This window comes from Chelon labrosus (assembly GCF_963514085.1).
Source record: "Chelon labrosus genome assembly, chromosome: 17".
Lineage (NCBI taxonomy): Eukaryota > Metazoa > Chordata > Actinopteri > Mugiliformes > Mugilidae > Chelon > Chelon labrosus.
Window position 1 is genome coordinate 19,401,014 of NC_140350.1, and position 25,185 is coordinate 19,426,198.

The window sequence follows — 25,185 nt, forward strand, 5'->3', positions numbered from 1 at the left end:
ATTTTAGACACAGATGAATTCTCCCAGATTTGTGGCAGACCTTCATCAGGCAATAAGCAAATACGGAAATCCCACAATGCTGATTAAGGTAGTAAGCAGCAGGTCCGTTTATCTGAATTTTTCAGTATGCCAGAGTTTTAAATCTGTTTCCTGAAGCAAGTAGTGATGTTTTTCTTTCTTACTTCAAACAGGAGGTGATTGCTTGCCGTAGCAACAGAGACCGTCTACCCCACAGCAGCGAGCAGTACGATGGAGAAAGGGTTACTAATGTTACTTGGGTTCTATGAATTCACTGGCATTGGACGGGAATTAAACAGAACCTGGGAAGTGTCCAAAAAGATTCAGAAAATTTTATTTGTCCCCGGGGATGCAATTTAAGGCACATGTGAGCAGCATGACGTCCAAGAACAATACACTTTTAAGGACTTTTAAGCAAACAGGAGCCGTGGACGGGTCTCTTTAAGCCCGCCGCAAAGCCGCGACCTTCCCTTCCGGCTACTTCCCATTGCCTCTGCGCGACATTTAGCCCGGATACTTTATAACAAGCGGGGAGATTTAGATATACACATATGACACACTGCATTAATGAATCACAAAAGGTGTTTAAAAGTCAACAGAGACACAAAATACGCAAAACATACATAAAAAATGGTAACTGGTTTTGTATTCATGCAGCGTTCATCTTCCTATAAGTATTCAAAGCGCTTTACAGTCACGTCGACAAATTGCTTCACACATATTCAAGCACTGGGAGCAACTCAAGGTTCAGTGTCTTGCTCAAAGACACTTGGGCATGTGGTTAGCCACCAATTCCTGACTGGATATAACTGATAGGGATGTAATTTTATCTCTCAGTTCAGCAAGACCACCTTGATGCTCTGCTCTATGATACCAAGGCTTCAAACTCAAAAGCTTCCGAATATCTTTCTGGGTTTCAGACGTGCACAACATCCCCACATCAAGGTGCTCCATCTGCATGCAACTTGTAACTGGGATTTAACCTGGCAAACCGAAAACAACCGCATCATCTTGGAAAGGGCCTCTGAGCTTTAACCCTCAAGCCAGCTTGGCGCGTGTTGTCTCAGAAGTCTGGGTTAAACACGAGCTCGTTGCCACAGGAGATGCTGTGTACAAACACTCAGCTGGGAGCGTGCAGCACCGAGCTGAGCCAGAGAATCAGACCGTACTCCGGAGAATAAAGACTTCGGAGATTTGGGATTACTTGCTCCCTGTCATCAACCCCCCGCTCCCTCTCTCCCTCGTACACACATTTCAAAATGTTCAAAACTGTTTCAGCTTTCTGAGGCCGTCAAGGCTGCACTTTCAAGGTCTGCTGAACAAAAACTCTGACTTCAGAATTTTCTGAAAGCCACTAAATGATATTGGCGCCTAGCGCGAGTGTGGTTATTCTTTCGAACAGCCCCTGTGTATAAGAACTAGAAGAAAACTAATCAAAACTTTCTCCACAAAACAATAAACTAATCTGTCGGGTTTGGCGTATTTTTCTACCAAATTGCCTTATACTCAAACACATGGGCTCGAATACTCTGCCACTGATCTGTCTCAGTGACGGAAGGTGATATCTATAAATAATGTCACTGAGACTTTGCATTAATAAAACCTTCCTCTGAGCATTTTTGTTGTGTTTCGTGTCATTTGTTCCTTTACGTCATATGGCATCGTTAAAAATAGAGGGTCAAAATGACAGACAACGAGAAACTCTAACAACCTCTAGAAGTCACTTCAGGATAAAATTTAGAATCACCAACAAACCTAACAAGCATGTCCCCAGTCGGCACAATGGATTCGTGAGGCATCAGCGCTAACCACCACGCCACTCTGCCGCCGCTTTGTCTCACGTGTTTTATTTTATTACTACTCATTTTCATGTCTGATGTTTTCAGTGCTGCTTGCACAGTAAAGATACGGCCTCCATCCAGTTAAAATTAAGTCTGCCTACAAGATTCTCACGCTTTACCAGTAGAACTCGCTGTTATTTATTGCAGAGTCATAAAAACGGTGCTATCGTCGTGGTTCTGTTTTCAAATCCTCGACTGCTAGGGAGTGTCTCTCCTGCTTGGCTGCTGCCGGCACTCTCCGTGATACAAGACAGAAGAAGAGGATGTTTTATCACGTAGTTGCCTTATAGTTGAGGCTAGTTTACAGCCTCTGTACATTGCATGCAGTATTACTAACAGAAATGCATTGATTCAACTAATAAAATTATTGTGATCCCGACAGATTTTCCAACCCACAAACACAAATGTTTGGAGGTCAGATCTAATAAATTTTGCTTCCAATGGCCTTAAACCTCCCTTTCTGCCTAATTGTAAAGCATCATCAATGAACAGAGAGCACAGCAGAGCTGTTTCATAGTTTCTTTTTCAATAAATTATGCATTTGGATACCTGCATAGTGCCAGAGATGGTAATATAAACTACTGGCTTCCTTGATTTCATCTGGGGCCTTAGTCAGCAACAAAGTCTTGACTAAGCAGACCCGCTAGCCTTTTGGAGTTTACTAAATTAAACAGCTCCACAACTGCAAGCAGTTCCCTCACCTAAACCAAACAGAATACATTTTCAGGAGAGAGAAGGCATCTGACACAGACAGACTCCTCTTTCCTGCTGAAAGTGTGAAAGGGCAACTAGTAGTAAATTTTCAATTAGGATCCCAGACGATCTCCAGAGAACCAGGTACAGGCATTGCAGGGGTTCATATATGAAAATGAGTTTTGTCTAAAAGGGGTTGTACCGAATAGTCGACTTTACTGCTGTGCCGTTTTAAGCAGGAAGTCGACTAGTCGCCGATCACGTGCCAGTAACAACACGGACGCCTCCTAGAAGACAGGTGAGGAGCCCAGTGGGTCATTGATGGCGATGTTGGTGGTGGTCTGAGATCGGATCACTCAAATGAGCCCCTGGTTGACTTCCTATCTGATTGCCCAGGACGGATGGAACGCTCCACAGAGTTACTGTTCCTCTGAATGTGTGTAAAAACATCGAAAAGCCGTCCTTAGTATGCGATCTTCTGTGTTCGCCCCATCCGCCCTTCTACTCCTTCCTCCTATATCTGGCTTTGTGGGTCTGCCTTATCACCTCTTCTTCTGTTTCTACTCACCTATTATCTTTTATTCACTCCACTCCTTCCCCCAGTCTTTACTGCTTCTCCAAACTCTTGTAAACATGTGTATCACCTACTTGTTCCTCCTCGCCTTTCTCTCCACTCCCATCCAGTCCCTGATTACTCCTTACTCTTGCCTCACTTCTGTGCTCTTCTTGAAATTGAAAAACATGTGCAAACATCTAATTACGCATCACCCGCTCTTCTAAACCCTCTCCAGCTTGATGTCCTTTTGATTTCGCAAAACTTTTCGCCTCTTCCCCACATCCCATTCTCTCCTTCCTCCCGGCCAAACACATGTAGACAGGCAGGAGCGCTGCGTTAATATCCTTTTACCATTTCCTCCACGATTGATCAAAACTGAGCTTCGTCCTTTTAAATATGGAGGAACCAAAATGAATAACCCCCATGGTGGTTGTCTGAGGCTTGAATGTGTGAGCGTGTTTGTGAGTTAGTATTTCAGCTGCGAGCCGACGCATCTAGTCGCTTGCGCTTTCATTCTTCCCTTCATCCCTTCGTAAGATCAAAATGCGCTTGTTGTCTCGCGTGTCGAGTTCAGCTCGGAGACGTCAGCGCTGGCCTCTGTTCGGATCCACCACACAAACAGAGGAGAAAGCAGCTCTTCTATTAAAACATAACCCGATCACCGCAACCATCTGGACTAAGTTGTCGATGATTTACACAGAACAGATGTTTGCCCAAAGAAAACAACACTCCCTCTGTGTGCATGTACATAAAAAAAAAGAAATCTCTTATTTTCTCACACAGAAACACTGTAATGGCAGCGGTCCCTAAAAGCCGAGGCTATCAAGCCATGACGGATTACGTGGTGGTGCTCTAACCTCGTTTGGTAGTCTCGTGTTCTGCTACCATATTCTTTTCCATTTTTTTTTTCTTTCCTTCGTGCAAAAATCTTGCCCTTCTCTGCTCTGTTTATCTCCCTTTGTTCTGAGAGAACATTTTCAAAGCTGATGAAGGTGCACGCTGGAGGGGGTTGCGTCGAGGAGATGAGAGGAGGAAAGACCACCGCTCCCATGCAAGCAAGCAAGCAAGCAAGCAAGCACACGCTAACAGAGAGGCGCGGAGACGCACACTTGTTTGAAATTGCAGAAGGGTGTTAAAATAAGAAAAAGGGAGAAAGGGAGGGGGTGGCGGGGATTGTTCCACTGAAGAGGCAAGAGAAAGAGCAAATCAATGGAGGAATGATAATGAATTATATCCTCACAAGAGAGGGAGTTATAAGAGAGAGATAAAAGCAGACCACATGCTGCGCTACTAACAGCCTGGGGGATGCTGCCTGTGAATTATTGTGCGCTGAAACACACTCGCCGCCCTCGGGACCCATTGGTTGAAACGAAAGGGAAAGAGGGGAAAAAATAGAAATAACAACGTCACGAAGTGATGGGTGGTGGTGGTGGTGGTGGAGGGGGAAAGGAGCAGAAAGGAAAATGTCGGAGAGGGTAATAGGTCAAATCAAAGCTCCTCGAGGCGCCGCGAAGCACAGATTTACATCTCTATGGCTAATTAGAGACATAACGATGAAATTAAAGTGGAGGAAATGAAAGAAGGATAGATAGATGAGGGACTTTCAGAAGCGAGGGCAGCGCTGGATGAGATTATTCAGCATGTGTAATTATAAGAGAGACGACTTGTAGAACACTCAGCGTGTCACCAGTGAGAAGTCGTGTCTTAATGGTCCTTATATGACGTTCTAGATGTACTGGAGATTTTGTTACGGCATTTTCCCCATTACAACATAACCAGCACTTAAGATTACTGTCTAACAAACTACTGCATTGGTGGTAGAGGTGGGTTTTTTCTTGATCGCTCCATGTTTAGCATATTCAAAGCAGACGTTAGTCTAACTCTTGTCTTTGTTCGTCTCCAACAAAGACGTCCTGCTGAGATTGTCCCAATTTAGGTGGTTGGTTAAGATTAAATTCTTACAGTTAAAAATGAGTTTTCGGGGAAGTATGTCAATATATACTTGAGGTATACAAATACGGCTAAATTATGAGTCAATTATGAATTATGGGGGTGGCTGGAATCTGTTTATCCATGAATTTTAAATATCCCGAAAGCCAGTAGTCTAAACTGCGCTAAAAATTGCATTGTGCAAATCTTACAGCTTTATACATCATCTGTGATGTTAACTTACTTCTATTTTGTCGTTTTTTGTCATCTAGATATGAGTATTTCTTTCAGCTTGCCTCATCTGTTTCATTTATTAATTCACTTCGTTTCCTAAAATTAGCTTCAACATCCCTCGGAGAATCTGTCTGAACTTGATAGATCCAGCTGTTGTTTTTTTCATTTCTTTTTCTGTGTCTACATGCAATAGTGCAGTAAGAGCGACGAGAGCGAGGTTCGAGGTTTGAGGTTTGAGGTTTGAGCAGCTATCGTGTCACAGTCGTCTCCCACAAAATCTAGGTTTTCCAGAAAAAAACGCTCCGCAGAGAAGCAGCGATTTTTATGAAACTCTGGTCATGCAAACGCAGAAAATAACAGAAAGAAATGACCTTTACAAATCCGTGCATGTACTCCTTGTAAGGCGGCTGGTGTCTACTATAAAATCACTTGCCTGCTAACATATAACATTTAAAGCAGACTGTGCCAAACATGCGGATCGTGGGCCAAAACCGGTCCGCCGGAGGGTCCGGCCTGGCCCGTGGGATGAATTTGCAAAGGAAGAAGGGGAGATGGGGAAGGAGGAATGGGAGGAAGAGTAGACAAAAGAAGAGAAAAGGGAAGAGGATGAGGAAGAAGAAGACCGAAACTGAAACAGAAGACATTAACTAAAAATTTTCAGTCAAGTTATCACCTGTTCCTAATTTGTCCACTAAGACTAGCAGACATAACACAAACCTGAGAGACCCAGAGCTAAACAGCAGACGGCAGCAATGAGCCGAAACTGCACTTATTTTTCTCCCCAAATTTTTGTCTTGGCACTGAAACAAAGGAAAGAAATCTGTTGTTGTCGTTATTTATAGCTTACCATGCTATTGTGTTACTGGTCCGGCCTGCGTGAGATCAAATTGGGCAGTATGAGGACCCCGAACTAAAGTCTGAGTTTGACACCCTTGATTTTATGGGGAATTACCGTTTTTTACAACCTGGACCTTATTTCTGACATAAAATATAATTTACTCACCCATATAACTTTAGATCCGCGTATATCCATATAGTGGGAGTGACTGGGGCACCGCAACGCAGCCTCTAAATAACTCTGTACTCAACGGGGAATAGCACTAGCGTATATATCATAACAAAATATTGGTGAAATGAACGAGTTTCGCGGCAGATAATGCGTTATTTAGAGGCTGCGTTTCGGTGCCCCATTCACTCCCACTATATGGATATGGGAATGGCTAGGCGCTACGTCATCATGCCCAAAAAAGCCACTTCCGTGTCCATTCGCTAATATTCTAACGGTTACGGTGCTCTGTCAAACTGGACTACAACGGCATTAAAATGGTGCAGATCTCTTATTACCGACTTCCCCTCGACGAAAAAGAGAAGAAGAGATGGCTGAAGTTACGGTAAGTTGGATCTCAAATGATGAACATTAATAATAATAATAACAAAAATAATAATAATAACCGGCTAGCGATTACTAGCGAGCTAACGTTACTAGCTTACTGTTATTTTGATTAGACTATACCCAATTATTTCACATTTAAACACAATATCTAAATAAATAATAATACATTTAAATACCACCAGCCATCTCATCTGCAGCAGAATTTACATGCACAAAACTATCCTGTTTTATTCTTATCTAATGTATGTTGGGAAAGTTACTAGCGAGCTAACGTTACCAGTTACTAGTAGTACCTAGCTAGTAACGTTAGCTCGCTAGTAATCGCTAGCCGGTTATTATTATTATTTTTGTTATTAATGTTCATAATTTGAGATCCAACTTACCGTATCAACTTCTTCTCTTTTTCGTCGAGGGGAAATCGGTAATAAGAGATCGTTTTGTTCACGTCGTTTCTGTTATTGCAACACGGGACACAGCACTGCACCATTTTAATGCCGTTTATTTTAACTATTTCGTGTATTGAATTGTGTTTTATTTTAAACAATTTGTACGGTGACCTTGAGTGTCGTGAAAGGCGCCTATAAATAAAATGTATTATTATTATTATTATTATTATTTAGTCCAGTTTGACAGAGCACCGTAACCGTTAGAATATTAGCGAATGGACACGGAAGTGGCTTTTTTGGACATGATGACGTCACACTAGCCATTCCCATACGCGGCGCTCCGCTGGATCTAAATATCTTCCGAACGACTTCAAATGACACCAAAGTTATATGGGTGAGTAAACGATCGTTTTTTATGCCAGAAATAAGGTCCAGGTTGTAAAAAACGGTAATTCTCCTTTAAAGGAAATAAAAACATCAGCTGAATGGTATCGATCTAAATATTAGGACATGAACTGGGTATTTGTTAGTGTTGAAAAGTGTACAGTAAATGTAGGATTTCTTCATAATGGGTTCTGTATTAATAATAAGAAATGTCAGTGAATGTAAAAAAAAATAAAAAATTATCATAATCTTTTTTTTTTTTTATGCTATATTTATCTTTTTGCACACCCACAGACAAATACGTGGTTTTCATATGTGGTCTCCAAAGTTTTACTGGATTCAAGGATGTGATTTTACATTTTTGTCTGTATGAGCCTTTTTTTTTTTTTTTTTACTACAGTAGAGACATGATAATGATCTTCCATGAACTTTTTCCTCTAACTTTCTTTTGAAAAAATGAAAGATCGGACTATTTTGGGGGGGACGGTGGCTATATTTTTCCGACAGCAAAGTGTAGAGAGGTGACTGAGATGACAGAACCTCAGCAGGATGGTGTCATTACGTGGCGCCATGATCGGGCGCTTTCCGGGATTGCGCAGCATTCATTTTCAAGGAGCAGGTCCATCACACGTATATAAGGACAGATAAGGGCAAGGATCAGATTTATTTTTCCAGTTAACAAGACTCCGACAACACCAACATCACTCCAGCGGAGTCAACCTTTCTGCTGCTTTTTGTGTGATTTCCCCCCAGAGGTGCCGCAGTCCAAACACCACACAAACAGTAAGTGTGTCAAGCCTGGCAGATGCTTACAAAGCGCCAGTGTCTCGGCTGAGGGTTTCACTGAAGAGTGCTTCACAGTGCTTCAGATGCTGCACACATTAAGTGTATTTGCAATACCATAAAATAAACTGATGGCCCGCTATCTCTAGTCCTCCACTGAGGGCAGCAGTCGTGTTTGTTTGTTTGCAGGCACACTCTAAGTCTTTACTGGTTTTTGGATTAAAGAGTCTCAACAGGCTCCGTCAGGATGTCCTTCCGCCTTTCCCTCCCGCTCCACTCTCCTTATGTTTCCCCCTGATACATACGGTTAAGATGTCCACCTGTCTGCTGTGTTTGCACTCAGGGATAATAGAGTCCTGTATCTCACACCCCACACGTCTTTAATCCTTAATTGTTGATCGTGCGCAGGGTTCGTATTGCTTACTTTACTGTACCTCTGGCTTTATGTTTTCTCCCGTCTCCTCCCCTCTCCTCCAGGGAATTAGCGGCGTCGGGTAAGTGTTGCACTAAATAAATGATTCGAGATAAAAACAGACAGCCACTGTTGCCGTGGCAACCCACTGGGCATATCTCACCATTGTGTTTCGGAGGAGTGGCGCCGGATGACCACTGGATGTGAGGTTTTTCATTTTTTTTTTTTTTGCGTCGCGTTTCATCGGATGTGAAATGCATATTAATGTCTACACGAGCGAGGTAATTAGGCAGACCCCGAAAATTAACTGGCTCATGGCTCTGCGGTTTTCATGCCGGCGAGATGCAGTATATTCAAGAGGAAGTCGATGAATTAAACGCATGATGAAAGCTGAGAGAAAGAACTGTTCAGATTTAAAATATCCAGTAAGTTTGCATATAAATAAATGCACATTGATGCTACTATTCATAGCCGACTGATAGGTAGCCTATAGCCAACGGCAACTGCTAATACACAGCTTCATCGCAGCTAATTCCAACAAGCCCTGCGAAGAACTTGGACCTCAGCCTCAACAGTCCCTTACCTGTTACTGCGGCTACCTGACACCGGGTAATTACCCAGGAATAGAGATGACACTTGGAAGAAGCTGGAAATCCCCTTATACACACCGGCAATTAGCTGTAAAGGTCCACTGAGCGGTAATGAGGCATCAGGCTCTAGCTGGGGGAGCATGGGCAAGGAAAGGAAAGGAAAGGAAAGGAAAGGAAAGGAAAATGTAAATGGGACAGGCGGAGCAGAGAAGAGGCAGCAATATGGTAGAGATAACATAGATGTGAAACGATGTAAAACCAAGGGGAGGAGAAGGAGGGAATGTTTTGTGTGGGTGCATCAGGAAAACTCCGAGACCTTATAGCTTCAAAGTCACTTTTGCTGTTGACAGCTTAGCTGGAGGTCTCTCACCCACTTGGCTGTCAGAGAACAACAGGCTCCCCTTGTAAAAGTGATATCTGATCTCAGCAAGATCATTTGTGCAGATTAAGGGCAAACTTGACTAACATAAAAGAACGAACCTTGACAGGAGCTGCCGGGCAGCGGCGCACGGATATTATCTTGCAACGCAGGCGCCGGGGCTCATGGAGAGCTTCTCTGTACATACAATCTGTACATACAATCTGTACAAGGCGTAACGCGGGGGCAGGGCCCAGCGTGAGAAAATCTATGTTTAAAAGGCATAGCCATGCAGTTGCGGTGAAAACAAACTTCCTTCTCAAGGATAATAGAAGGTATACACTCATCTATAATACCGTGCCATGTGCAAATGCCATTTATTACTTGGTCACAGTTCCATAGATACAAGATCGGGACTGCTCTTTTCATTCAACACCTTTGAGTGTTGGTTTACAGTGATTTTAGCTGTTATTTGATGTATTATACACGTACATATTTATTAATTAAATGGAAATTAATACGTTAAATTGAACATAACGTTGGAATACATGTGTTAGCTTTAATTAAACCCTTTGGAGCCATGCTTCATTTAAAAAAAACACATGCATGCTAGAAAGAAACTCTGTGTAGTGTCTCATTAATAAAAATATATGAAGATCCCAGCTCCATGTGGTTTGTCACTCACCTCTCTACAGCCTATGCACATGCTAACCCTGCATATTCGTGTCCATCACCTGCTAACCAACCTTTTCTCTTCTCTGTTTTCACTTTGACTTATTTCCGCCGCCGGGTTTCCCCCTCCACAAGTGGAAGGAGAGGTTTGTCTCCCTTCTGCCACTTTACTCACCTCCCCTCGTCAGAATTCTTTCTTCTCCCTGTGATAAGCTCTCATTCCATCCCATCACCCCCCATTTCCCATTACCTCTTCCCTCCTTGTCTGCACTTCATTCTCTTGATTAATTAGTCAGGGCTGCTGAGTGGCGCTGCCCGTGCGGCCCTGCATCTCCATATAATTCCACTCTTAACTGGAGTCATGGAAAACAAATAGACTCACGGTGCACGGATGGCTAAGAAGGGAGGAACCGCATGTGGGAGACTGGTCCTAATTAGATGCTTGCCAGCTGCGTGCTTTTGAAATAATTAAGAAAATGGCACCACTGACACATTGCACTCCACCTTAAAACTTTCTTTTTTTTAAACATACAGCAGCAGGCTTTAACGGTGCAGCCAGATGCCAATACAGAATCAGTAAAAATGAAGTTAGACTGCTGCTCCACGATCGATAACTTTCAGGTGCATTATGTATGTTATAACCACACATTTTTGAGGCAGCGGTGTCAGCGCAGCACTTGACGATGGCAAGCAAAGAGATAAGGGGAAAACACTAAAGCGTGAAAAGTTACCTCGCTCACTTTCCTTCTCTGCCTTTCTTTCAAACCTGCCTGCTGTCTCTCCCTGCTGCTTTCTTCTCGCGTGTCATCATTCTTCCACTGTTTCCCTCCTTCTTTCCTCCTCCCGGTGCTCTCCTGATTCGTTAGCTTGATGACCCAGAGTCAATCAAGAAGACGTAGCGGAGTAAACAAGCCGGTGGGCTGACGTACGAACATATGTGGCCATCAGCGTTCGTCTTTGTTCTGCCGCTGGCGTGCTGGTCCTCGGCAGGATCTGGACGGTTTCCAGCAGCCTCCAAAAGATTCTGCCTTTAAGCTTTCAGCTTTTTAAGTTACACTAAAGCCTTTCATTTCATAGCAGTGAAATGGTGTGGGCGTGCACTGGAGCTGCAACGACTGATTTCAATCATACTATTTTTTATTCAATAGATGAATCCGGGAATTATAATTTTTCCATTAAAAACTTTAACTTACTCTACACTTAATGATACTATTGAAGAAACGTTAACATTCATTCTGCCTTAAACTTATTAGGAAAGGGGTTGCTTACTTACTTTTGCCATTTCACTTCGGTGAGTGTAATTGCAAATGCAGTTGTGTTAATTTTAGAGTCTGTTTGTGCCTTAACGCTTACAACATGCACTGGGACGTAGCATTGTCTTAGCAGTCATTAGCACATGAACGAAGAAGCGAAGAAGTCTTCACTGAGTTTGAAACAAAGCAGAAAAGGACACAACAACAACAACTTCCGGGCGCTGAACAGCCCAATGCAAGAATCAGACAAATCTCTCTTTATTTTGCGGTCGCTGCTGCGGTAGGCCGTTTTTAATTTTTACAAAGCGTCCAACTTATTGGGTCTCTGCTTACCGATGAGCAGCGACTCCGAGGTGGTCACCTAACATTGCGACGTGCGAACATATGTGGCCATCAGCGTTCGTCTTTGTTCTGCCGCTGGCGTGCTGGTCCTCGGCAGGATCTGGACGGTTTCCAGCAGCCTCCAAAAGATTCTGCCTTTAAGCTTTCAGCTTTTTAAGTTACACTAAAGCCTTTCATTTCATAGCAGTGAAATGGTGTGGGCGTGCACTGGAGCTGCAACGACTGATTTCAATCATACTATTTTTTATTCAATAGATGAATCCGGGAATTATAATTTTTCCATTAAAAACTTTAACTTACTCTACACTTAATGATACTATTGAAGAAACGTTAACATTCATTCTGCCTTAAACTTATTAGGAAAGGGGTTGCTTACTTACTTTTGCCATTTCACTTCGGTGAGTGTAATTGCAAATGCAGTTGTGTTAATTTTAGAGTCTGTTTGTGCCTTAACGCTTACAACATGCACTGGGACGTAGCATTGTCTTAGCAGTCATTAGCACATGAACGAAGAAGCGAAGAAGTCTTCACTGAGTTTGAAACAAAGCAGAAAAGGACACAACAACAACAACTTCCGGGCGCTGAACAGCCCAATGCAAGAATCAGACAAATCTCACTTTATTTTGCGGTCGCTGCTGCGGTAGGCCGTTTTTAATTTTTACAAAGCATCCAACTTACAGGGTTTCTGCTTACCGATGAGCAGCAATGTTAAGTGGTTACCTAACATTGTGACGTGGAACATATTCCATGCAAACCAACAAATTTACATATTTAACATAACGTCAATGCGTTGCTGCAGCCCCACCTTACTGCATGTGATGATGAGCTTCCCCTCTCAGTTCACCTTTATATACTGTAGGTCAGGGGTCTTCAACGGCCAAGGACCCCCAGACTGATGGAGAGATGGAGCGGGGACCCCCTACTTATGTATATGTGTATTTAAAGACATTTAAATTTATGAAAAAAAAAATTCACGATCGCCCTGGAGTACCTCCGCGGACCCTCTAGGGGTCGTGGACCCCCTGTTGAAGACCTCTGCTGTAGGTGCATCTCTTTCTTGTTTATCTGAAGAGCCTTAAGACACAATGCAGACTAGCCACCCCTGTAAAACACACTAAAATCATAAGAGAAAAACTGAATGAAACTTGTCTTGTAGTTTGAAACTAATTCTACTTATGTCTTCTCCCTTTGCAGCCAAAACGCCACAAGGACGCAGCCAATGCTGAACCTCAGACACAATAGCAGATGCAGTATTATAAAATCTTGCACATATATCTCCAGGTTTACGAAAAGGTTATCCACCAAAACACAATGCACATGCAGAGCAGGTATGGCCACAGGGCAGCTTTCTATACCGCTCGTGTACCCACAGAGGAGCCCTGACCTTGTGCGACCGCATACATTACGTCTGCAGGTTACAGATATCGCTCAATAAGCCTCCTCGCTTATCAGCTTCGATTCTAATGCACCGCTGCCTTTTACGGAGCACGGCTCATGTGAATCACCTCGGCTCCGGCGTCGCTGCGAGTGTCTGCGGGGCAAACATTCTGCACATGTATTATTGTGTAATTACAGCGGGTCTAATTCCGATACAAAGGACGTGTGTGCGAGCCGTCCACTCCTACACAATGTTGACAGTGTGAAGCATGTTAGGAAAGAGAACCATATGAAATCGTACATCATTAGGAAACTACAGGGCCCTCAAAGCTCTTAAGCTGTTATCTCTGCCCTGTGATGTGTTCTACAGCAAAGACAATGTTGATTATTCTGCAGCACAGAATTAGGAGGTCATCCTTTTTTTCTGGCTTTGCTGGGCAAACCCTAAAAATAACACAGAGACACTCTTGCTGCCTTGGATGAGATGTCCTCTATTCTCCTCTACAAAAAGAGACATATTTGTTAAGCTCCGGATAGTTGGATATCTGCGCTTAAATGTCTGAGAGACAAAGGAAAATGTGATTGCGTAACTCCAAGTAATCACAGTTTATCTGGGAGAGTACATCGGCCAAATTAAGTTAGCATTGTTTGAATTACAAATCCATATTATCAGAGAAAGAAAGAAGTATTTAAGTGTAAATCCTCGCTAGAAAGGTGCCAAGGAGGCAGCCGAGTATAGTTAAAAAAAAGACAAGGAAGTAAAGTCGATAAGGGCTTGTAAAAAAGTGTGTGTGTGTTTGGGGGAGAGGGGGGTCAATAAGAATGTAATCATCTCAGGAGTATTCTCCAAGCATATTCCTCTGTATTCAATTTGTGGTAAAAAATAAAATAAAAAATAGATTGAGGTGGCAACAGGAGAGCTTTGTAAAGCGGCGTGCTTGTCAAGGTTTATACCTTAAACAAGGCAAACACGGCACAGGGGGGGCACAACTTAAAAAATAGAAATATCAGAACAACAGACAGCACAAGTTCATTGGCTGCGGTAGCAAAAAGTGAAGCTGGAAGTAGTAAGCTGGTTGTCTTCTTGGGAACTGGCCAAAGGGTTTTTATTCTTAGATCAAAGCTACAGAACAGCAAGATAATCTCCACACAGGAGAAGCATGAAAAGCCCGAGCGCTGAGTGTTGAGGATGCTTTCTAAACTTGTGCTTTGAGTTAAAGGAGCTTTACAGCATGCCTGAGATCAGGCCAACACTGACAGGCGAATACAGCACCATCCGGGGGAGAAAAAAAAAAAAAAAGAAGCCTTTTCACACCATTTAGACCTATTATCCCTTTTTCTATTTTCCAAGCTTATGTCCATATTGTAAATTTCCACCCTGCTACACACACCTGCGCTTCCTGGCTGCTCTGTTTCACCGAACGCTCACTGGAGATGGCACTGGCTGCATCCCAGGAAAACACACACGCACACACACACACAGGCGTAAACTTACACAATTCAACACCATCAACATTATCCAGAGCACCAGATGTGCCACTCAAACGTAATTACTCCCCCTCGGTGGTGTCTTGCTGCAGCCCAACAGTTAACCTTGAGCATCATCTGATCAATAGCTTGTGTTATTGGTCCCAGCCCACTTCTTCAGCTGTTTGTCCAACATAAAAATGCATTGACGAACCCGGCCTAAACCCTTGCAGGCAGACCCGCAGGTAGATAAATACCATGCAGCGTCCGCTCACTGCCCATCTGCAAGGTGAAGGCGGTGTAACGGGGTAATAGCGGGATGGTTCCCACTAAAACCAGTCATCAGGAGGCTAAACGAATAGATACGACTTAATGGACCAGCACGGGCTGAAGGTAAAGCCTCGGAAATGGGCACCTGCCATAGCTAACTGCTGGATTCATCACCTTTATTGGACTTTAACGCCACTTTTGATTCCAACCAAGGGTATTTCCTGTACTTGACACTACATATGGAAAAGAAAAAGACAGAAAGCAAGCAAAAAATTCGAGTTTGGAAACAAGAGGCGTAGGAGGCAGCCATGACATCCTGCAATTTTGAGGCGGCGACGGGAACATCAGTGATGGACTCGTGATTATTGGTCTTAATAAGGTGGAACCTGCCTAGGCTCTCAGCTATGCCAAAACTCGAAAGGCTATTATAGCTATTCCAGATGCTCTAACCGAGGCTGGGTCTGGGCACATGGGCTCGTGTGCAATTATCAATTTATCTGTGGCTGAAACACTTTCATCTTCTCTGGCTGCTGAGAGGAAGGGCTGGCTGGATGAAAGGCCATCAGGTTCAGGGTTGCGGTGATGGTAAACTGTGTTTTTACAGTGTGGAACTGCATGTATTGCACTGTTTGTCGACTTAAACGTACTAATTAATGTAAAGGGTGCACAAATGCAAACCAGGCATCATATTCTAGTAGACATCTGCATAGACAGGGGCATTGGGATTACACGTTTACAAATGTAAATAGTGATTTGAAAAGGTTTAGGGCACGGCTTTATTTTCTGAAAGTGGACACTTTCCAGATAGGCTTCGATCACGATCGTTTTCTTTTGGCGCGGAATAATGAGGAGCAAAAGGACTCACGGAAAGCTGTGTAGAACTCGTGTAGGCTGAGGTGGCCGTCGTTGTTGTAGTCGTCGTAACGCAGCAAGTCCTGCATGGTGCACTCCAGCAGACTGTCCTCCAGGTGCTCCTTCATCGAGATCTAACACACACACAAACACAGAGAATATATCACAGAGGAGAAAAAAAAAATCTGCGTGGAGAACATGTGGCAAAGGCAGATGATAAATGCAAGTATCACGCGCAGCTACAAGAATCTAACACCTTATCACAGCCTTCGTTTTTGTTTTTTTGATTCAAAGCTATGTGCAGCAAGATGGAACCACGTTATGCACATATGGTATGAATGTAAAGATGTCGTTTTCAAAATGAAATATCATATCAGTCATATTATATTTAAAAATAAGCATCACAGAATCATTTATTCAATTAAAACTGTACATTTCCACATTAAGCATTTGACATGTTTGAGTACACTGTTCAAGACAGCGTTCAATTTTCATAGAGATACGGTTTGATTTCCAGTATGGTGATGTGAAATGGATTGCCAACAGAATATGGCCTCCATCATAACTAGTGTTGAGAATGTTTCATTCCATCAATAATTAGAAAAGATTTCCTTTCGAAGGAAATGCCTCGTACATAAACACATTACGCTTTCTGGGGTTATTTTCATTCCACTGGGTTAAATACGTAATCTGTTGTGCTAGTGCTTTTCTGATTGCCTCCCATTTTAAGACTCTCCTCTCCTGCGCGCTGCACCTGAGTTAATTCAAAGATGTTCCCCCCTGGGAAGACACACCACTCGCTACCGTATTGTTTGTCATTTATGAGTCCTCTCTTTCACAACAGTTGTACGCTTTTCCCAGGGGAACCATCTCTGGATTTGTGGTGTTAAGCATTTTTCAGAGAGATAAACAAGAGGGCTCGGGCTGCGTTCGGTAACTCCAGTTGCAGTGTATTCCGTTAAAGCTGCTGCTCCCCGACAAAAGGATATCGACGCCTCTCAGAGCAAGTTTATGTTTGTCAAAGGACTGCTCATGGTGGAAAGCTGGGATTCTGTGTTTAGATGTCTATGGAGAATTTAAGCAACAGTTGGGGCCCATGCTAATGGTATGTTAAAAAAAAAAAAACATTTGAAGAGATCTCTGCAAAGAAAATCAATGCATTTGTAGATGTAAAGCGATGCTAGACACTACAGTCTGCATTAAACCGTAAAGATTGTAGTCATCTTGATTGAATTTCTTATTTTAATGTTTATAGCCATGTTTCCGAACCTTAAAGGGGAACTACTGTTACAACCTGGACTTTAATTCTGGCATAAAATACGCTTATTTACTCACCCATATAACTTTGGTGTTATTTGGAGTCGTTCGGACGATATTTAGATCCGCGTATATCTATATAATGGGAGTGACTGGGGCACCGAAACTCAGCCTCTAAATAACGCATTATCTGCCACGAAACGCGTTCCTTTCACCAATATTTTGTTATGATACACTAGTGCTATTCCCCGTTGAGTCCGGAGTTACCTGTTATGATCATCCGGGGTCTGTAGATTGACCTACTAACCTCTGACCTGGATGATGTCGGTGCCCCAGTCACTCCCACTATATGGATATACGCGGATCTAAATATCTTCCAAACCACTACAAATGACACAAAAGTTATATGGGTGAGTAAATGATCGTATTTTATGCCCGAAATAAGGTCCAGGTTGTGAAAAACAGCAGTTCTCCTTTAAGGCCATGCACGGTAACACAGGGGTGTTTTCAGTTATTCTCCTACTCTGTGACCTTTACTTGTGTTGCCGTTGGATGGAGTCCGATTATCTCGAACTGTGAAGCTTCACATTATCCAGGTAAGTGACCTTTGTTGACCCCAAGAAAGCATAAACCTGAACTAAACTTATGGAATCTAGTATATCTGACATTTTGATTTCAGTGTTTTGCAGTGACAGCCACGTTGTGTAGTTTTTGCTGTTCACTCACTTATTGACTCTAATAACTCGAATTTAAAGGCATTTTCCTTTAAACTGTTTTTCCAATCACATTTCTACCAGTCAGCAATGAGCGAGCCTTGTAGGCGGACAGCGAGTCAATATTACAATAAGCTAGACCTGTTATGGTGTAGGCTATGTGTGAAAATACTCAAGAATAATCATAAAGTCACAAAGATTGTTAGAATTTTGTGGAAACACAAGTTTCAGTTTTTTTAATGTAAAACGTGTTTTTAGGTCAAAATACTAACAAGACTTCAACGCGGTAAGTTATGTGTTTGAATCCTCCAGCTACCATCGTCTCCAACTGATTCTTTATGGAGCTGCCATGTCACATGGCAGATAAAAGGACTTGTTATAGGAAAGTTTTTTTTTCCCTCATGTTGCTGCCGGGTGCCGCCATGTATTCACTGTCACGGACTGATCTGTCCTGGGGCATTTGAATAAAATATTTCAAACCCTAAGTACGGGACTTTACCCTCCAACACCATCTGTGACAGTAGACAGATCCCAAACTGGTGCAGTCTGGATGGATGACTGGAATCCATCCTTGATCCTCACAAGTATCATCTCTGTGAAACTGAATTTATGAATTCCAACTGGACACAATGGGGTATCTAAAGATTTCCTGGTGACGCGCCAGTATTATAAATTATGTGGCGGGTTTTTAATATGGCTCTGCCACCAAAAGGCAAGAGCAACTAAACCGTTTTCATTTTAAAAGCGTGTTAGAATTTACAATCACAGTGAGATAACAAAGAATTCATTACTGGGGCTTTTTCAAGAATACATTTACTTTATCTCTTATAAATGCCCGGTGTCTAATGAGCTTACTTTTCCTTTGGCATCATTCAGCCAGTATTATGATAAAGAACTGCCGCACATTTAATCATGAAGACCATATAGAATTTGCTCGTCCTGTCGCAGTCTGCAGTCAGCAGTGACTATGACATGGTTGGCTGCATCCTGGCAGAATGGCAGTCACTGAGATCATAGCATTGGCTGGGAGGAGTCTAATTAACACCCATCTCAGATGCCCATTTCCTGATACCAGATGATGCTCACCATAATTTAATTTCCCCACCATGAAAATGTCAATGCCAGTTCTTTCTACAGATCCCCGTTCCCCATCAGACCGTGATGGGGAAATAACCTCAGTAAACATTTTTCATGGTTAAACAAGATGACAAAATGTTCCAGCCACATGCCGCCCAGTGCCCTTTATAATTTGACCACATGGTCTTAAACAGTTGGTAATAACTCTGGTGGAGAGAAGAAGAAGAAAAAAAAAGAAAGAAAAGACTCTTTAAAGTTACAGATGCATCAAACTAAACAAACCAGCAACAACCAGCGCTGTTACGTCACCTCACGTCTTGTCAGTTTTTCCTCTCGTGCTCTGGTGGGCTCTCTGATCGATTAATTATGTAGCTGTTTAAACTTTTTAAAACACCTGAAAAGCTGCCGGCAGCAGTCCGACTAGTGCCAAGGGTGCAGACCACACCATAGTGATGAGAAGTCCGGCTCTTTTCAAAGACTCGGCTTCTTTGGCTCAGTTCCCTCAGAAGAGTCGGCTCTTACAGCTCCCAAACAGCTCTTCATTTAGTTTCACTCAGAGCCTTCGATTTTATCCAAATTTAGTGATTTGTTTTCATGAAAGTCTTATTTTTATGCATTTTTTTTTCATTACCAAAAAAAATAAAAATACAGTTTTACTATCCCCCATCTTACTATGACTCTGTGTGTTACTGGCCTTGACCACTACACTTGCTGTCTTTGGAGCGTCTGCCCCCCTTCCTTTTTTTACACAGTGGTATGATCCTAGTCTGTCCTGGCATGTGATTGGGGTGCCCATAGTAATAAAGTCCCGGCACTGCCTGCGTGGATTCGCAGGAGCCGCTGAGGCTTCGGCTCTCCCCGACGGGAATCAGCTCTTCTAGTTCGCTGCAAAGAATCGTCTCTAAGAGCCAGCTCGTTCACGAACGACACATCACTACCACGCCACAAAAACTAGGACCAAAGACGACGAGGGCTGCAGTACTGGTATATCACAGGTTCTAATTAAAACCAAACAATTTCTTTGTTATGTTCTTCCCTAAATTACTTTTGATAATATATTTAGTCCTTTTAAGTTTTAGGTGTGGTTTGAAATCTGTATTTTTATTCTCCATACTCTCAAATAATCAAATAAATGTAACTATTGCTCTGGAACGTGAAAACAGGATGATAACTTTCAGACCGATTCATTCCTTGTTTATATGTCCTCTTTTTCTATCAGTCTTCTATTTCTCAGCTTTAGACTCACCTTGTCCAGTTCATCGCTGACCAGCCGGCCGTCCTGGTTCACGTCCAGGTATTTAAACATGGTGTCCACCAGCGACCTCTTCTCGTCCATGTCCCTCTTCTGGTTCTGCTCTCCAATCTTCAGCACTTTGGGTTGCATTTCCAACAGCATGCTCTTCAGCTTGTTGTACTCCGACATGGTGCACGCGTTGCCTACAAGAGTAAACACACAGATATGGAAGAAAAGACATTTCATTAACCTCAGTTATACAAACCGTAGCCTGTAGATTGTAGCTGTAAATTGGATTTACTGTGCTTGTGTGTTTTACAGTGGGAGGAGAGGAAAAGAGGGCATTAGAAATAGATAATGTGTGCATTTGTTCATAAGTGTGTGTGTCCTTGAGTGTTTACTCATTTAAAAAATGTTAGTTTTTTGTTTGCATAATTTGTCTGACAGCTTTTCGGTGCAGGGGGTCCAATTAATTACAAGTAATCCTTGAATCCACATGAAAACAAAAGGTAAACATCCTCATTTGGCTCCTCTCAAGCTTCTTGTCCTGCTTCGCTACGGGATTAGAGCTCACGTTTCAAACCGGGCTGGGCGTCTAGCTCACGGTTTCCTTAGCGAGGCTCCGCGTGATGAGGATGTGCAGGGGAAACGGGAGACCACAAATTAATCACGGGCAGCGCTCGGCGTTTATTCTTCACACTTGAAATCAATGATTATGCAAAACACGTCTGTCACATGCTGTGAGGGACTTGATAATAACGGAGAGTGGGCGAGCAAATAGGCAGCAGTAACTAGCTTTCCCTTTTTCTCCTCCCGCGTCCCTCCTTCGGCGTAGCATCACCTGAGCTCGGCCAGTTGGCAGCGTGACAGATGCCGACGGGAGGGAGGGAGGGACGGAGGGAGGGAGGGCGGGAGGGCGAGGAGGAGCGAGGCCTGCGTGCAAGTCGGAAGCAAGGTGACGTGAGAACAAAATATGAATAAAACGCTCTCGTATGAATAAATCATGAGCTGACATCCCCCCAAAATCATTGCAGAGCAAGAGACCCCCCTCTGAGAGTACCGCGGCAATGGATCTCATTGCCAAAATGCTCTCTGACAACTCAACTAGCATAAAAGCGAACGAATGCAAAATCAGGAGACATCGTGGGCTTAATAGACTCTCAAACTTTAGTCCCAGCGTCTACTTTTGATTCTAAACCCGTAGCACGGGGAGTGCTGTCAAAGCGTTTCTACATTTGTTAGCACCACTGTCCCTACAGCAAAGTCAGTGAAGGTTCAGCCGGGACGCAGCGGAAGGACAGCGTCCCTCCTGTTGTTCTCAGTAAATATTAACGATGCACATATCTTTTACTCTTATGTATATGTATACGTGCACCGACAAACAAAGGGCGTCCTGGTGAGAAAAATGTCTCGGGGCGACAAATGATTAAGCCCTCAATAACCTCCCGTCGCTTCCGGTTCATTTTCCGGCGGGACGACTGGGAATACACGCGCGAATGCGAAGCCAAGCGGACGCAGACACCTCTCACCACCGGCGCCCCCTTCTGCTTATCACAAAGCGAGGAGTGACACACCCGCGCGGGCGAAGACAACGCTCCCCTACAAGCAGGCAGTCACGTCAAGGTCTCGGCTAAATCCCTGTTCAATGTTATTCCTGCGAGGGGAATGAGGCGTGAGATGCCTCCGACATGAGGGATCATCACCTAACTGTCATCTCCGTCCCTTCGCTGGAAGGACAGAAATAAATTAACACCGTGACGCTGATTTACATCTTGTCATATATGGAGAGAACAATCCTCTCTTTGCTTAGACTCACTCTGCCCCCAGAAGAATCTGCACAGAGGGAAGAAAATGACATTTAAAAGGAGGTTTTGCAGTTGTGCATACTGTAGTCGTACGCTTATGTTGAGACAATGCGGCTGACAGAGGTTGATAAAGGTCGTACATTATTTCAACAGCTTTTACACATTTCCGCGGAGAAAACGTGAACGTTACACGTGGACGTTTCACGCTTTCTTCCTCCTCTTTGGTGGATGTCCTTTGATTCGGTCTTTTTCATTTCTGCTGAGTGCAGCAGCTGCGGCGGGTGGCAGAGAAATATCTGTCTGTATTGCAGCGCATCCACCCCTGACTCTAACACTGTTTTATTGTTCTAGAGGGACGGGGACTCTCTTTATTGCCCGTTTGAAGTGTTAGCTGCTTAAGTGAGTGATCCGAAGCTGCTCGCACCATGGACGCCCAATGTCCCGGAGACGGAGCTTCTTTTCCAGCTCCAGTGGCGTCGCCCAGGCTCCCACTTTATAAATGTCAGGCGGTGGAAAACAAACAGGGAGAGGAAGAACCAGACAAGAAATGCTCTGCTGATAAGATTTTTTCAATATTAATATTGATGAACAGCTACATATATGCCTGTTTGATATAGAAATGAGAAAAATAATGAATTTGGAATCGAGCATTCTCTATTTTTAAAATGTATTGTTGAATCTTTGGACTAACCAGTGGCTCATGCACACATGATTACACTTTTCCTCTTGACTTTCCTGCACCTGAAACAGAATTCAGTTGTCTAAAATAATTGCTCCTGCACGTATTGGATGAGTTCGTGCATCTGGCTGAAAGACAGAGGAAGGGAGAGGGGGTGGAGGGGTGGTGGTGGGGGGGTCCAAGGCATCAATCCTTCAGATGATGAAACCTCCCCACAATGCCCTCCAGGATGTAAAACTGTTCCGTGTTAAATTTATGTCCGTCTGACCTCCTCCGGCTGAAATGATGGGATTATTTACTGCCGCGCTGCCCGTGTGCCGCTAATCTGCAACAGTGATGGACTTCCCCTCCAGATAATTATGGATATGATGGACACTCTTTGCTCCTGGGGGCAGCGAGGTCTTCGAGAGCAGAGCCAATCTCGGAAGGGTGACACGAGTCACAGGAGAGCCTCATATTGCATAATCTCTCTTGGCAGCTGTTTAAATCGGCTTACTGTGAGTCTATCCAGCATTTCTCCTGTGACTGAAAACGCTTAAAACCTTTAACTTTCCCAGTGTTAATTTTCTCTATACTGTTTTTTTCTTTTGTATTTATATATATTTTTCGACCCTCATTTGACCTGATTTGGCAACACCTGCAGTTACAGATGATAATCACTAATCAGTGGTGGAATTCTGGGGGCTGCAGAAACACACACACACATACAAAAAACCCACAAACAATTCTTCTATTACAGAAGTCAGAAAATAATCATTCTTTGAGCAACTGCGATTTGATTTTATGCTGCACACTGCAGGAATTGAACAGCCAGACACAGCGGGGGAGCTAGTTACCTCGCAGGAGAGTTGGGGCTGTGCAGTCAGTGTCCTGCAGCTCCTCATCCAACAGTTCACTGAGGCTGCTCCTTCGTGATCCATCACTCAACAGTGCAACATTACAAACTGAACTACTGTCAAAAGTGACTGCTTTGTTTTGATTAACTGCGGCGCAGCATTCCCTGCAGCCGTCTATGAACACATTCGGCGCTATTGCCTGGTGAACATTTACTATCCTGACTTCATATGCTTGTCCGAGCCACATCATTTTACATTTGTTTTGAATGACAGGTGTGTGGCAGAAGTACTCCAGTACTCCGATCAGGCATAACATTATGACCACTGACAGGTGAAGTGAATAACATTGACCACCTTGTGACAATTCAATGTTCTGCTGGGAAACTTTTGCACCTGGCATTCATTCATGTGGACGTTGCTTAGACATGTAGCAGCCACCTAGACCAGACCAGGCACCTCCACCCTATAGCAATGACACTCCTTGATGGCAGCAGCCATCCCCAGCAGGATGCAGCCTGACACAGGAACACACACAAAAACGGTTTAGGAACAACTAAAAAAACATGAAGAACAGCACAAGGTGTTGACCTGGCCTCCAAGTTCACTAGATCCCAAACTGATCAAGTATCTGTGGGATGATCCACAGAGGCCCCTCCCTTCAAAGACCCCCCACTAACTAATATTCTGTTGTCAGACACCACAGGACACCCTCAGAAGGCCCATGTCCATTCTCTGATGAGTCACAACTGTTTTGGAGACACAAGGGAGACCTACACAATATTAAAAAGGTGGTCATAATGTTATGTCTGATTGATCTAAACGATATTAGCTTCCAAAATTTATGGGGAATGGTTTGATTCAGTTAACGATGAAACTATTAACGAGTCAACTGGTTTTCAGGTGCGAGGATGTCACTGTTGTCTTCATATCACTGTACATTTTAATACCTTTTCTTTTGGTTTGGGGTATCTGCGTGAGACTAACTGTAAAAGGCTTATAAAAGGCATATTAGGAATGTGTGGTTATAATGTGAGGGCTGATCGGTATATGTGTCAAAGAATGTTATTATTAGGATGCTCGCAATATGAACCCGTGCTGCAAGAGACTGAGACGTTGCACAGAAAGTGTACCAGAAAAAAAACAACAACACGTTCTTCCATAAATACACAAGGAAACATGGCACAATACCAGTCATTATTCAGAAACAGCTTGCACAGCATCCATCTACACAGAACAGCAGGAGGAGGTGGAGGGAATTTGCAGCAACCTGGGTCAACAGCAACGGCATTCATAAATGAACAGCGGAGGGTTAGCGTGAGCTGTCAAGACCTCACTGGCTGCTGGGAGATGATCGGCGATTGGAGGCGTCGGCGGACAGGATCGGCTGTGGGCCGTCACAGCCGATCACGAAAGACACGTCACGGTCGGAGCGATGGATTAAACAGCATCCCCGCCTTCTGAATTAATATCTGGCACGGGGCCGTTCTTGGGAACTTGTTAGAGCAATAATCCCCTATCAAAGAGGTGAAAAAGAGAGGACGCATACTTTAAAGCGACTCCCACTTTTCTCAGCCGACGCGGCGCTTTAAAACGACGCCTCTAGATTTCCTGAGCACAGAGGAGCCGTCTGACAGTTTGCCTCGCCATACATTGAGCGGGCTGGATCAGTGTGCGCTCGGGAAGCCTTATCAGAGGCTGTGCAGCTTGGCACCGGCTAAATGAGAAACCCATCGCAGCACCACCAAAAAGTTATTGGCTAAGCAGCGGAGGAGAA

At 43.6% G+C, this 25,185-nt stretch overlaps 1 protein-coding gene across 1 annotated transcript in view; it reads right to left on the reverse strand.

The window, feature by feature from the left end:
- fstl4 (follistatin-like 4) overlaps positions 1-25,185 on the reverse strand; it is a 195,283-nt gene that overhangs the window by 45,589 nt on the left and 124,509 nt on the right. Inside the window, exons 4-5 of the mRNA XM_084565171.1 lie at positions 20,104-20,294; positions 15,824-15,944 (exon numbers count right to left, since the gene is read on the reverse strand). Coding sequence (XP_084421297.1) covers positions 15,824-15,944; positions 20,104-20,294 — 312 coding nt within the window. The remainder of the gene's footprint in view (positions 1-15,823; positions 15,945-20,103; positions 20,295-25,185) is intronic.